This window comes from Hibiscus syriacus, unplaced genomic scaffold (assembly GCF_006381635.1).
Source record: "Hibiscus syriacus cultivar Baekdansim isolate YM2019G1 unplaced genomic scaffold, ASM638163v2 tig00113124_pilon, whole genome shotgun sequence".
Lineage (NCBI taxonomy): Eukaryota > Viridiplantae > Streptophyta > Magnoliopsida > Malvales > Malvaceae > Hibiscus > Hibiscus syriacus.
This window is the reverse complement of record NW_024063444.1, coordinates 1,389,009-1,405,104: the sequence shown is the minus strand read 5'-3', so window position 1 is coordinate 1,405,104 and position 16,096 is coordinate 1,389,009. Positions and strand designations below refer to the sequence as shown.

Here is a 16,096-nt window from a genome sequence, read left to right as displayed (position 1 = left end):
GCGAATTTGTTGGTTATTTTCGCAAATAAAAAAAAAGTTGGTTAAAATCGTAAATTATAAGACATTTTCGGTCACTGAAGTTATTTTCTCTTTATGTTATTATGTAAATATTGGCTTGTGATGAGTCAGTGACGAAGTTATTATGATAAAAAGTGACTCATGAATATTATGTGACTAATGATTTATGCATATACATTCATTTTGTGATTAGAAGCTAATATTATTAGTGAATTAACTAAAGATGTAAAATAATAAAATATGCTTAGAAAGTATGATCTTAACAGTAGATTTAGAAAATCACTATAAATGCTACAAAAATGATTAGAAAGTGATTTTTATATCGTTGGATTCATATGTCAATATAGTTGTGTGTAAAACAAACGAATACTGATTTTGAATTGTATAATAGATTATATGAATTTTTTTTATCGATGATAGGTCAAAAAAATCGAGACAAAAGATTTTGCTCAAAATATATTCTGTGAGCTATATTAGAAAATTCACTATAAATTGTACATGTTGAATGAGAAAGAAATTCATATATGGTTAGATTTGTATTCAAGTTTTTCTAAGTGTATAGATCAATACATAATAATGATTCTTTGAGAGTAGCGCAAACTATCAGCATGCGAATTAAATGAAAATGAAAAGTACATGTTTAATTGATTCGTTAAAAGTAAATCTTTCATCAAATACTCTGATTTGATATAAAATGTTTTATATCTGAATTTCTGATTTACATGTTACAATATGAGAAAAATGATTTGAAAGTAAATTTTATATTAAATGTTAATATATGATATCAATATTATGTTTTATACTTTTCTTGGAACTTGAAAGGATCATGGCAAAGTTTTGGTGGCAAAAGTCCGAAACGAAAAGAGGCATTCACTGGTGCACGTGGGAAGCCCTTTGTCAGCATAAGGAGGATGGGGGTCTCAGATTCCGGGATATGGCGAAGTTTAACGTTGCTTTACTTGCAAAGCAAAGCAGGGGGTGGTTATTAACTAATTCTACTTCGCTGGTTGGACGTGTTTTAAGAGCAAAATATTATTCTTCAGGAGATTTTCTCAGTTCGGCTCTTGGTTCTTCCCCATCATATATATGGCGAAGTATTTGGAGTGTAAAGGGTTTGCTTCAAAAAGGTATGTAGTGGAAGGTGGGATCCGGAGAAGCCATCTCAGTTTGATTTGACTGTTGGCTACCTAATCAGGCGCCTCACAGGGTGCTTTCCTCCCTTGTGCATTCGATAAATATGGTGGTCGATCTAATTGATGAGAAGCATGGAGGTGTTTGTGGCAGAGGAAGCTAATAAAATTTTGGAGATTCCCTGAGCAAGCAGTAGACAGGAAGATTGTAGAGTATGGAGTGGGGAGAGATCGAGGGTGTACAATGTTAGAAGCGGATACCGACTTATGTTACTGGAGGTAAACGTATCACAATCGGAGAAAATGGTTTATAATGTTATATGGGCTACCTCATGTCAACTGAAGATTAAAATACAAGTATGACGTTTTCTAGGAATTTCATTCCAACTGCTCAGAATTTACGCTTTAGGCGTTTGATTCAGAGTCCATGTGTCCGAGATGTTCTATCGAAGTGGAATCAAATTTACATGTGGTCAGGGATTGCGTCCTTGCAAAATCAGTATGGAGGGATTTAAATTATTCTTGGCCATGGGTGATTTCACGATCTAATTTGGTGGAGTGGCTAGGGTAGCTTTTTCTAACAATATTAGTTCTAAACATGTAGAGATTCAGGTGTCAATATGGTCCTTGTGGTATGCTCGTAATATACATTTACATTTAAGGAAAAATGTTGAGAAATGAATATATTCTTACCTTGATTCATTCCTAATGCAGCGATTTTCCCACTGTCAACGCTCGATTGGGAAATACTCTCGACTCCCCTGTGGTTTAATGGCAAGCTCCTCCTCAGTCGGTTGTAAAGATCAATTTTGACGCCTATTTATTACTTGCATCAAAAGTTGCATGGTCAGGTATCATCATTCGTGACAACCTTGGGCAGATTCTAGGTGCATGCAGAAGGAAGGTTTCGAGAATTACCTCTGTTTTCTCGGGTGAAGATTGGGCGGCGATTCATGCCATAGATTTTGCACAGGATCTGAGATTTCAAAACGTCATTGTGGAGGGGATTCGAAGACGGTGATCGAGAAGATTTCATCATCGGAGTCAGATCGTTCGGAAATTAGTGCGCTGATTTGGGAAGCTCGGCGACGAGCAGTTGGTTTCCATGCCTGTTCGTTATGCTACGCCAATAGAAATGGAAATCAGGCGGCCCATATTTTAGCAAATGAGAGAGGGGTTGGAGAAATCGATCGGTTTTGGATTGAGGAAGCACCTCCTGCTGTGGAACTTCAAGTGCCGGAGGACCGTCACTACCTGAACCCTCCTTAGATGTCTTCTGAGGGGTTGAGTTGCTACTCTCTTAGGTTCGAATTTTGTTTCTTCTGTTTCTTCTTGTAGATCGCTCGTTCATGGTTTCCAGTTACATGTAAGAAAAAGAAACGTCAGCCATGGTTTTATTTTGCTTTTTGTTTTCTATTTGTTTTGATGAAGCTGCTTTCTTTCGATGTCTTTTATTTTTAGTTTATTTGTTTTGCGGGACAGCTATACTTTGTTTGGTTTATTTCATGGCAGACGTTTCAAGTCAAAAAAATGTTTTGATATTTTTAATTTAAAAGTTATAAATGTCTCAATAAGTGCATATTTAGCATGTGATGATTTTTACACATAGATGAAAAAAAAATGGAACAAGTAACTTAGTTTGACATCAATCATCAAAGAATATTTACCGGTATCAATAATAGCATTCTACTATTGTTTAATTTCTAGTTGACATGTATACATATAATAAATGTCGTAGTATTTTAATATGGTAAAATTTGAGATAAATTAGAAATACTTTGATATGTGTATGGCGTTTAAATGGTTCATAATAATTTATATGAGTGGATTTTAGTAAGTAAAATATGATTAAAAATAAGGGTTTTAGTTTTATATTTGATAAAGTTATATTTTATTAGCGTAAAAATGAATTTGAAATTTGGTAGTTTTTAGGCAGTTTTACCTTATATATGAAATAATATTGAATTGTTATGTTGCTTAAAATCGAATGCGAAATATATTTTTAAATATTATTTTTTGATTTTACGTGATTAACTTGTTTCAATGTTTAATGTTAAATTTTATAACTTTTAAAGAAACAAAATTTTACTTGTTTTCAAATAACAAATATATTATAAATGTCATGTGACGTCCCTGACTTGTATTCAGTAATAAATACGGGAAAATGGTGTTACATTTATTGACATTATTACTGATATGATATTTATATGATTTGATTGATGTCACTCCTTACTAGTGAAAGTGAATAAGTGTAGTGTATGTATTAGAAGTTTGAAACAGAGAGTTTAAGGCAAGCAACCGAACGGGAGGTTACTAATGAAAGTGAATAAGTATAGTGTATGTATTAGATGTTTGAAACAGAGAGTTTAAGACAAGCAACCGAACGGGAGGTTACTAATGAAAGTGAATAAGTGTACTGTATGTATTAGATGTTTGAAACAGAGAATTTAAGACAAGCAACCGAACGGGAGTCCAAAAATAAGCTATTAGTGGAAGTACTGAAGTTATCACGATCTTTTTGTTCAATCTAAAACCCATGAAAAAGTCATTCTTGAGGGTGAACTATTCATTTACGAAATAAATTTTTTTCCCGGAAAAATTATCGCTTTGAACCCTAAGCTTTTCTTAAATGTATACTTTGATCACTAAACTTTCAAAAATTACATTTTTTGTTACTAGCCAAAATTTGGGTACTACAGATTGAATTAGTTTAGGGAGAAGATTGTTTGGAGCAATGTAGTACCTGTACTTGATTTCTAAAATTACGTTGCTAGTTCAGATTGTAAATTTAGCCGCTTTGAACAAATAAGATTTTGTATATTCGTTTTTATTGGTGGTATTTATTGTTTGTTTGAAATTTTAATATGTTTTATGTTTGTTTTTGTTTACTATGAAGATATTTATATTCGATTCATTTAATGGTATAGACATATTTATTTAATTTTCACGTATATGATAGTAAACATACTTACCTCCAAACTTCGTCGACATGTCAGTTGCAACCTTTTAAACCTTTTGATTTACGAGCCAAGAAAATGGTAAACTAGACTATCAGTTTGTAAGTTCATTAAGTTTTACAATTGAACTCTAAAATTCATTTTAAGTTTAATTTAATTTGTCTTTATTAATATTTAAAATGTAAAAAAGAAAAAAAAAGTGAAATTAGATAAATAAATTTATAAATGAGTCGATCAATAAGTTTTTAAATGAGTTTATTGGTGAGCATAAACAAATCAAACGCACATTCTATGTGTAATTATTTGTTTACTAATTAAATAAAAAAATGTTGTCAATAAATAAATATTTTACAAATAACTTATGGGACGTTTAGTCATTTACATTCCAACCTGCACTTCGCATTAGTCCATTGCGGTTATCAAAACCAGCAGCATTATGAAAGGCTGAGCTACGAGCACCATTAAGGATCCGCCAAGATTAGACGACTGCAATAGGTCATGCTTTATGCCAAACACTTGCATGATAATACCCTCCTCCTATGCTGGGCAGGTGAGATCTTCTTCAGCAAAAGCTTTAACATATTTAGCTGCTATCTCGCTTTGCTGGGCTCGCTGTTGGATTAACACAGCTTGCTCTTTAAGAGGCAATAAATTAACAAGGCATCCATTCTCATCCAAGATCGGACCAGCTATGATACAAATACGCTCATCGGCTCTAACAGCTAATGCACAACCTGTAGCAACTTCGTATGTGCTGAAATTTAGGAAAGCGTTTTTTAACAAGGTTTGGTTCTCTGATGACCAGTAGCACCATAATCAACACCTGCAACAATTTATCTTCTCTGCAAAAGGGTTTAACAAGATTCACAGAGGAGAACATAAAAAGTCGAACAGCAGAGGACGTACCAGCCACCAATCTCTCCATATGTTATATGTTTTCTCAGGCCACCAATCTCTCCATATGTTATATTGCTCCAATTCTTCTTTTCCTTATGCATCCGTGTCTCATACACCTGTATAATGTATACTTGGATATAGGAACAGCGCATGGGGAATCATCCTCAAAGAACCCTTCCATGTATACTGGATATAGGTACAGGGCATGGGAATGTTCCTCCAAGAACCCTTCAATACATATAAATATGAGACAAAATAACTAGGATTGGACACGTACTTATGTCCGACACATGCATCTTAGTATGAATAAGGTGGGTTACATGTACTTGCAAATAAATGTGAGATAATATATCCCTACTCAGTATAGTCTCAAACATAAACATCTAGCCTTGGCTGCAACACTGACTCCAACTTCATGAAAACGACTACTATCAGCATGTGGACGAATATTAGATGTGAGGGTTCTTGAGAAAGCCTTGCTTATATCATTACACGGATTCCACCTTCCGCTTCCGTTGCAGCATCTAGCGATTCTGAGTCCATCATTCTGCAGCATCTAGCGATTCTGAGTCCATCATTCGTATCTTCCATTATTTGGTTCATGGACTACAAATGTCGTAACTTATATAAACTACGAATCTATGCAATGTAAACATAAAGGTTAATCAGAGCTAAAGTAAGATAAAGACTGAATCATACAGCTAAAACATGTTCAATCATAATTATAATGACTGAATCTTAAAGGTTCAAATTTTGGTTATAAAAATGGTTTTCAGCTATCAAAATCTGGGCAGAAATTAATGGTAGAATGCCTGGCTGTAATGGGGATATTCATCTTCTCGTGTACTCATGGACAGCGAGCGTCAATACCCAACAAAATCAAAGAAATAAAGTTTGAAATGTGTTTTCGTGATAGTCGAACTCAAGACCTCCACTTAAACGAGTGCTCTAACCAACTGAGCTACGAAAGCTGTGTGCTACTAGACAGATTAATCTTAATTTCAAAATTAATAAATGAATAAAAAATCTACTATGCTCTCGTTGAGAGTCGAAGCAATGTTATAGAAACGACTAACATAGGGGTCATCTCATTCTCAAGAGCACAGCTGGGGAACGAAAAAGCACTCAATGTCAAGCATATACACACTCATCATAAAGAGAACACCGGGCACAACTTCCGCCTTGCCTTCCTCCCTCCACTCTGCAACCTTGTGCAATTTGTTCTCTTACCTCGGCATGAAGTTCGAAATCTCTATGTTCTGAACCAGAAAACATAATAAGACATTTAAAACTCAGAACAGATGAATATAGTAGATCGTAAAAAGCTCTTCATGTGAAGAATCTCCCAGAAGGCAGATCAGGAATTCAAGCTAGTGAGATACATTTAAACAAGTAATGACGTTCATATCGTACTGATACAATCTGACTAGCCAAAGGACTGTCATTCACAAATTCTTCCATCAAAGTCATAAAGTAATGGTACAAACAAATCCGTTTGATCGACTGATAGTATAAGGATGCCACATAAGTAGGGTTCATATACATTGGTGCAACTATAGTAAGAATCAAGACTTACTGGATACTCAAGCCTTTTCATCCCTCTTAACTTGCAGAAGCTCCGTTCTCAATGTCATATCAATAGGTTCCTCTAAATGTGAAAATCAAATCCACTTATTTCAATAAGGTTTCCAGAATGCTGTAGGCCTTTTCATCAAGCATACCTCTTGATCATATACTTATGTTTTTACTTTCAGAAGTAAAATGTAAGTAGCAAGTGGAAGAAACAAAATAAGTCTAAATTACTAACAGTCCATAATGGCTCAACTTTTAGCTAAGTTTAAAACAATTACCGATAAACTGTTAAACACCCACTGCATATGTCAATTACAGCAGAAATTTGGAAGGCAAATGAAGTAATTTGTAGCTAAGTTGTAGCGGAGAGGTTTACAGGCTGAGGCTTTGTTAATTCCTCTCTTTGGATAGGGTAAAATTGTAATTAGGACTGTTGCCTTTATTTTTGGGTAATATATATTTTGGCCTGATCTTAGTTTTAAGTCACAATTTAGTACCAGAACTTATCTTGATCCACTCAAGTACTTGAACTTGGCAATTGAATTTTTTTCCAATTAAAGTGTATGGACTTGGCTCTTTAGGTTCAAATTGATACCTAAATTTGACTTCATGGTTCAAAAAGTCGCTTATACGTACCAATTTGGATCATAAAATGAAGTTTGGATGCCAATTTGAACCGACGATTCATGTTCAAATACCTAATTGGACCCAAGAAAAATATTTAGTATGAAACTGCACTTTAAAATCAAATTTAGCTACTAAAGTATATTTACCGTTTCTTTTACGTTAGGGGAACTTGGTTAGATCTTACTGATTACATGTAGATATTTTAAGGAGAATAACATCAGACCTTCATTACTAATAGAACCCAATGTTTATCTGTTTCGAAACAGGAGGAAGGCCCATCATTGTTAGAAATTTCGAACTCTAATTACAGTGGAACCCAATGTTTATATGTTTCCAACAGTAGAATTCAAGCCAAGAAATTTCTTCCAACTTTAGTTTTGATGTATTCACTTGGTAATTCAAAAACGTAAAAGCTTTAGTTTTCTGATCCAAAAAGAGAAAAACAAGGCAGTCAAATATCGCAGCAGGGAATTTTAGTTCTCTTCTTCCATGCATTTCCAATTTTCACTCCAATGGCGATTACTGTCTGCAGGCAGCCAACAAATCTTCCACTTGCTTAGTTTTCTGGGAACGAACTGGAACGGTGTTCATTTCCCTTGGTGCCAAGCAAGGCCACTCGACAAAATCGATTATTTTCTCACCCAATGTAGGGTAGGGTACAGCACATACTAGTACCAACTAGTGTCTTTCTTTTTAATTCCATCATGTCAAAAACACATATTTAAGGCCTCATTCTCAATCCCTCCAATTATGGGACCCATGCACCAAAATGTCCGTTTCAAAGATGGTCCCAATCCATCATGATTTAGAACCCCCAAAAAAAGTCAAATAGAATTTAAAAAATAAAGAGTTTAATATAAAGTCCGATAGGGTTTTGGAACAGAGAAATGAAAGAAATGGTCCCCTGTTTTTTAAATACGTGGACAGGTAGCAATGTGCCTCCCGCCTGGAGTCATGGTAACTCTATTGTTGAAACCAGCAGGAATAGATGGGAAGAAGACATCCCTTTGGCAAAACATGTACCCAACTGGGACAAAGCTGATTGGAAAAAACGACACAACACAGGATTTAAATAAGGGATAAACTTATAAATTTTCAAAAAAAAAAAAGTAAAAATAAATAATTTATTAAATATATATATATAATAATTTAAAATTTTCATGGCCCCTCGATCCATTCCTGAATCTGATCATAAATTGTTCACACACTCCACAAATCTAATTGAGCCGAAGAATGTTCAACATTTCCTACTTTCGCCAAATTTAAGAACAATCAAGTTTAAAAGTTCAACAAAGATTGAAAGAAATTTGATTGAACATGAGTTTCTTCAAACATCCTTCGAATAAAAGCTGTTTTCTCTCTCAAGTTTCCGTCCTTGTCTAGCTTAAATCATAAGCTACGGATTACGGAGGGGATCAAGGCAGAACTTACAAGGGTCGATGGGAGCACGTCGTCACAAAGGCTTGAACCATCGTGGAGCGTCTTATTCTCAGATATCGGACTGCTCCCTGAACTGCTATTCGAAAGTGATCCGAAAGGTGTTGTCTGCAACATGCCTGTTGGCAGAGGAGATCCCGAATGCGGACTGACAGACCAACCTTCAGATATGATGCTAAGTGGGGATGAGTTCTTGCAGCTACCCACATTGCTTGCGCTGTTGGTTATGACCTCCCCTAAAGGGCCTCCCGTTGAACTTCCCCAAGATATCGGTATCCAGTGAGCTTGGCTTTGCTTCGGGTCACCAATGTCACTGCTCACTACCGGACCAAATTCGCAAGATAGCCTAAGAGGCGAAAGGGCAAGCTTCTCTTGTACCGGCGAGGACGAGGATGATGAGAACTCAGAAGACTTCATAGGATTAGACATAGATAGTTGGGTCCAGTCCGATCTCAAATCCACCGGCCAAGTAATAAGGGATTGAATAGATTCGTCCTTGGGCCAGTCATCGATGAATCTGTGACGCAGATTTTGCCCTTGGTTTTCTTGATCACTAGTGAAGTCTAGGAGATGACCATACTCTTTAGAATCCATGTTCGAGCTTCCATGCGAGAGATTAACTAGAGAATCAAAGGCGACATGTTCAAAATCTGATTGAGAGGATTCTGCAAACGGACCACCTTGCTTCGTAATGGTAAATGTGGAGTTGTTTGATTTCAGGTTGGCGGTGGAAGACATCACAGACGACGCTCGTGGATCCTGTATCCTGCCACACAAGTACCCTTCGTTTAGAAAAACTTAAATACAGTCGAAATACGGAAACCGATCATAACGAACATGATTAAAAGATCAAGAACTTGAATTTTAATCAGTAATAATATCCAATAAACCAAAGTCCGTATCAATAGAACGCAGAAGATACAAGTAAAATGCTCCAAAATGTGTTGTCAATGTCACCAAAGTAAAGATGAAACAATGGGGTCTACTTTAAAGAGAAAAGAAAAGAGCAGAATGTATCCCTAGTCGAACTGTTCAAACCAATACCATCTAAAATATTACTAACCAAATTATACGAATGCAAGCAACTAAAGCAATCTCGAATTCATGAGCAATATTTTTTACCTGTTAACAATTGTGTTGGGGAATGATCGGTAGCACCAGATTGCAAGCTTTTAAACCTCTGCTGCTGTGCGATTGCGAGGCTTCTGGATGCACCTCCGCCAGTTATCACCGATGCCGACAAAGGGGAGGACATCGGCACCACCTTCGGATTAGTGGTCCCAGAGGCGGCATGGCCAGTCTGGCCTTCCACAGGCTTTCTTGAACGATGGCGGCCCCTGTTTATGTGCCTTTCACATACTTTTGGTCGGCAACAGCGTCTCTAGAGCACCGCCATTTCTTTCCATCTGTCCGGCGACACCTCCCCGGCTCAGGGTCAGCGCTACCTGAGTACCCCAGATGTAAAGAAGTCCATCCACTACACGAACATATATATATTTAAAGCAAAAAAACAAAACACAATGATCAATAATAAAGACGAGCAAACAATAAAAGGAAAAGGATTAAACATCAACCCATTGTTACTTTTAGCCAAAATACTTTTCAAATAAAAAGATAAACAGAAAACTTTGAGATCACTGCAAAATCCAAAATTCCCTGTTACAAACAGCAAAGTAATCCAGGATATGAAATTATATATACACCAACAAGAACACCAGCAGGCACTTCAAAACTCAAATGGAGTAAAAAAAAGTAACATAATTTCAAAGAAACTTACATGAATTTGGGGGCAAAGATCCAGCAGATGACGGTGAAGCCATAAGGATAAAGTGATTTCTTGAGAGGTATGATCAAATTGGAAGGCACTGCCACATTACAAGTGATGTATTTGTAGATCAATGCCTGGTGTTGCAACTCAGTCAACTGAGATGGAGTTAATGGTCCTCTAAAAGCCTCATGCATGCTTGCAGTAGAGCTTCCACAACCATAACCTGAAAGCACACAACATTGAAAAGTCTTAACTTTGCTGCTACTTCATTGAACATCCACATACCACAAACATTAACACATGTTGCAAGCAAAAATCGTGAAATTTCTAGTAAAAAAAAGACCCTTTTCTGCGCAAAGTGTGTTGCCTAAATCTCATACAGTCATACCCCAAAACCTCATCATCCCAAAGAACCAATATTTTTTGGTTACCTGGATTTCTAGCATATGTGGAGGGTGTATGGTGATAATAGAAAAGCCACTGTTTAGTGCACTTATCTCCGAAAAGTCACCGTCTTTGTTGCTGAAAGGAGCTTCAGATTTGAGTGAAGAGAAGCTAAGCATATGCTCTTGCTGACCACCAGAGTCAGCTGAGACCAAAGAATTAGATCTCAACAACGGAGTGCCTTGATGCAATGGCATTGTCTTAGGAGTTAACAAACCATCAGTTCTTTGCAACTTTGAACATTTCCAGTGATCTTCAGTTGACTCACAAGATCTCTCCTGCTTGGTAAGCCCAGATCCAACAAGGTTAGGCTGAGTTTGAGATGGACCATCCAAACCAGGAACCCCAAAATCCATTTTGGAGAAGGAAACAATCAAAACAGCCTGTAAAAAGTATGGGTTGATGATGACAAGGAAGAGCTGAGAGTTGAAGCTTTTGAGAAGGTGATCTTCATGTATGTGTTTTTGTTTCCTTCACTGTATCATGGCTGAGTTTGTCATGTTTTGAGATTGAAAAGAAGAAATTGTGAAACTTAGAGGAAATGAACAGAACAGAACAGAACAGCCGAAGACTAGAGTTCCAACAACCAACCACAGTGTAACCACATCTCGGCCATGCCCATGTTAGTACAGATTCATTTATTTATCGGTTACTCGTTTTCTTCAAGAAAGGTCAAAGTTACAAAAATCTCCTTGTACTTTAAGGGGGAAACTTTAGAATTTTGTATTTTATATTTTTTTGGTGATACTTTTTAAGTTAAAGCTTTGATAATATCAATATTACACATTTCATATTAAATGTTTAATAAATATTTGAATTGAATGTTCAATTCACTTGATAGGGATTTTATTTAATAGGAGATTTATATATATTTTTAATTAATTTTTATGTTTAAATAATTTTTCATTTAAAATATGTGTTTATGTTTTTAATATTAATCTTTTAAGTACCTACGTCATAATGGTCATTAAAAAATAATTAAAAATTAATGGTTAAAAGGTTAGAGTTGTCACTGTAATAGATAAAATTTATCAATTTCGTCTCTTTCGTATTTTCACATCAATTTTACTCTCGAATTTGTTTAATTATATCATTTTGTAATGTTAACTAACAAAACTGTTAATTTCTATTGATGTGGATGTTAATTATTTCACCTCAGATAATATTGTTGATGTGTTTATTGATGATGTGATAATTAAAATAAATATATTATTTTATTTTAATTAGCTTATTATACGAGACTCAACCAAGAAATCCTTAATTTTTTTCCTAATCCCTAAAAACATGAAGAGAACAGACAAATTCCCAAAACCAATCCTGAACCCAAAAATCACCATTGTATTTATGCAATGGAATAAAAAGAAATGAGGGGAAAGCGGGCGGTCTGGACCCGGCGAAGTTCGTCGGATTTCACATATTTCTCATCGGAGCTTCGGAAGTAATCACTCTCGATCTGAGTTTTGTTTACTGAAATAAAAGGATTCGGGAAAATGAAGGGATGGGCCTGTTGTTGCGGCTGTGATCGCTGCTTCCACGATGGCTCTCACTTCATCTTCATCCACTGGAGTCCAACATTTTTATTTTCTCCGATCTCCTCCAACAAGGTTTTTTTTTAACTTTTTTTTTCTAATGCTTCCTCTATTTTCTTCGTATTGGTTTGTTAATTCTCCCTTTCCAATGTCCGATGAATGCTTTTTCTCTCATTTTATTTACTTTGCTGTGAGATTTTGACTGTTTAATTCTAGTAGTTTTAGTATGCTTTCTCTAGATCGCTCCTTAAATTTTATTGTGTAAATTTGGATCAAAAAATTTGCCGATGGAAGGAGTTTATGTTTTAGTGTCTTGATCTTGACATTGAATGATGATTGTTTAGGAGCATAGAACGGAGTGTAGATGAATTGCACGGCGTCTGAAAGGGAGAAATTCGCGCCACGATTTGATGGATTGAAGTTCATAGGTTAATTAAAATAAAAATAATATTTATTTTTAATTGCCACATAATCAAGTAGACACGTTAGTAATGTTATCTGAAGTGGAAACAGCTGTCCATATATGCAGAATTTAATGGTCGTGTTAATAACCACAATCAACGGTATAAAAATGATATAATTAAATAATTCGGGTAAAATTGATGCGAAAATACGATATAGATGAAATTGATAAATTTGGTCATTACAGTGTAATTATGGCTCTTAAACCAAAATTAACTAATTAATCAATGTTTGACATGTGTCTTAATTCTATTTTTATTTTTTAAAAGTAAAATTTATAATTTTTTAAAAAAATCTCTTTAATTTTCATATTTTTCACAAAACACCTAAAAATTCATAAAATCCTCTAATACTTCTAAATGTCTAACCCAAAATATATTACCCATTGTCCACCGTCATCATATTCGTTGAACACTCAACCAACATCGACGGAATCCACTACCAGTCACCTCTTTCCATTGCGACATTTCAACTTCCATCAGTGGAGGAAAAGGAAATAGAAAATAAAAAGTTGAAGAAATAAAGAAAATGAATAAGGAAAACAAAAGTGAAAAATCTAAAGAATAACTGTTTGTTCTGTCAATATGAAGCTCATATACTCTGTTGTATTCCTTTACCTCCTCATCTCCGTCAACACCATTCCCATAATCGTTTAAGATCTTTGTGCCTTTCACCTCTGACCATTGAGAAGTGTCTTCATGCTCTGTCGAGATCAATCCCAGTGAACTCACATTCTTACGAGACATGACCTTAATACGTCAAATGAATATCGACACCGACTCACTCTACAAGGCCAAACTCAATCGAGTTTTTTTGTCACTTATACGATATACAATAAATAATCAACGATAGAATGAAATTAATGATAGAGATTTAGGATTTTTGTAGTTTCAAGTAATTTATTTTTTAATAAAAACTAATTTTATAAGTTTTTTTTTTGTTAAAAACTAGTTTTTTGAAAGAAAAAAAAATAAGTGCGACTCATATCAAATAACAATTTTTATTATCATTACAATGTAAGCACTTAGAAGAGTAATATTATAAACATTAGACATGTAACGTCTCAAATTCTGGGTTAGTAATTTTAGACTAACCCGAAAGAGTTTTAGATTACCCATTAGCCTTGTAGACAACCTTTAGTTTGAGTTTGAGTTGGATTGGGCTCATGTTGAGCTCAAATAGAGTTAAAAATGATGTTTTTAAATTAGAAGCGAAGGAAGAAAGACCTAGGAGGTAGTTATCCAATTGTTGATTCAAAGGCTGAAAACCTATTTATTTTGGGTAATGTAAACGACAAATGGAGAAACATCAAAATAGAATACTCAACTCCCTCATCTTTCCTCACTTATTTGTTTCCCCCCTTACTTCTCCATCTTCTTCAATACCAAGAGATTAGAAAATGTAGTAACTTTGTGGCCTTGCAAGCTTAATCCAAAAAAACCAAGGTAAGAGTTGTAATCTCCTTTTCTCAAGCTTCTTTTCGAGCCTACAACAAAAAAGTTTTGTCATGTTGGCCATAAATGGAAGTTTAGTAGGGGTTTAAAAACCCTTAGTGAACCAACATGATTTTAATGAATTTAAGCCTTAGAAAGTTTTTTTTTTAACTTCTTTACAAGCTCTTAAATAAGTTAGTAACTCATTTTCTTGTTTTCAATTAGAGAAAAAAAGTTAGTGAGAGCTCTAAGGGCAAGGTTAAGGAAAAACTAGTTCTTGGTTGAACTTTGAGTCATTCCAACAACTTTTGATCAAGACAACACATTTTTTCCTCACCTATACCACTTGTAGATCACTAGATGTGTTTGGTTAACTTGCATGAGTTCATGAAGCATAAAGTGCATCCATGGTATATTTCAGTTTATAATGTTATACAATATGGAAATTGACCTATTATGACCCTCTTTAACATTACATAAGATATAAGTAAAGTTTAAGGGCCTTAGAGGGATAAATGGGTAAATTGGAATGCCATTTTCAAGCAAAAATAAAATATTTAGGCTCGAATATCAGTATTGGATAAATAATACTCATCTATTCTTTAGATAGCCAAAACAAAGGGTTTTTGGGATGGGTAGTATCGGTACCCTTTTCATTATGTATCGATATTGTTCTTCGAGTATTGATACTAAAGGTTGGGTATCAGTACCAGTGACAAGTTACAAATTTTAGTAGTTAGTTTTGATATCGGTACTCAGAGTGTATCGATACTAAAAAGCAGAAAGTAATGATACCCTAAGTAAGGGTATCAATACTAAATTATTTCTTAGACATCGAATCGTAAATTGGTATCGATACCCAAGATGGTATCAGTACCCTAGTAAAGAAGTATTAATACTTCATATAAGGTATCAATACTATAAGGCTTTCTCATATTGCAATAAACAAAATTTTTATCAATATAATGGTTGAGTATTGATACTGAAGGGTTATTTTTTAAAACATATATTGATAGATTAGTATCAATACTAAAGGGATTAGTATCAATACTAAAGGGCTTAGTATCAGTACCATCGCACAATCTTAGACAATAAGCCCAACTTTGAGAGAAGGTTTGGGAAAAAGTCTATGATATCGATACTCCTTTAATAAACTTTCAAGTGAGAACAACTAATAAATACAACAAATATATAAGAAAACTTATAAAGTAATATGTCGTAAAACTAATCCTTGTATGATGCTCGAGAAACAATTCAGACACCTTAGTTATTTGAGTAGCTATGAAGATCGTCTTGATTGATTATAACATTCGTATATATCCCAACATGTTCCAAGATACTTCAATCGTTGGTTGGGCGTAAATGCCCCAAGTACTCTAGACGAGTAAACTGACTAAGTGTTCATTTCTTATGTAGTTACGAATCTCACCTAAGGTACCCACATATATCTTAAGTAGGCTAGAGGGGGTGTCTCGAGATGCAGAATTCTCTGAATACACCATGATTCCTACCTCAACTCTGTATGTTAGTGTTCTTATATGTTTAGGGCTATAAACGAGCGGAATCGAGCTCGAGTATTATTGAGTTCGTCTCGACTCGAAAACTCGCAAGCCTAAAATTTTCAAGCTTGACTCGAACTCGAAATCATGAACTGAAGCTTGTAAAAGCTCGAAAAGAAAAAAATTCTTAAACTTACTCGATTAAAGTCTCAAACTAGAACATGAACCTTAAATACATGAAAACCTTATACTGTATTTTTTTTAAAATGAGCACAAAAGTGTTAATATTATTAATAATTTATTTAAAAAAAAATAAAATCTTA

The 16,096-nt window shown here is 34.8% G+C and overlaps 1 protein-coding gene and 1 pseudogene across 1 annotated transcript; one reads left to right on the top strand and one right to left on the bottom strand.

Moving 5' to 3' along the window:
- The first annotated feature begins 844 nt into the window (after positions 1-844).
- Positions 845-1,275, top strand: LOC120185723 (uncharacterized mitochondrial protein AtMg00310-like). The gene is made up of 2 exons (XM_039189867.1): positions 845-1,145; positions 1,214-1,275. Exons 1-2 carry the CDS (start codon positions 845-847, stop codon positions 1,273-1,275), a joined length of 363 nt encoding a protein of 120 aa, XP_039045798.1.
- Positions 1,276-8,379: 7,104 nt separating this feature from the next.
- Positions 8,380-11,454, bottom strand: LOC120185802 (annotated as a pseudogene).
- Between the last annotated feature and the right edge of the window lie 4,642 nt (positions 11,455-16,096).

What these genes read in the sequence shown, in the direction of transcription:
- LOC120185723 (XM_039189867.1), top strand. Translation starts at nt 845, where the DNA reads ATGGCAAAGTTTTGGTGGCAAAAGTCCGAAACGAAAAGAGGCATTCAC. An exon ending in AAAGGGTTTGCTTCAAAAAG is followed by an intron (nt 1,146 to 1,213) that starts GTATGTAGTGGA and finishes CTACCTAATCAG; the next exon opens with GCGCCTCACAGGGTGCTTTC.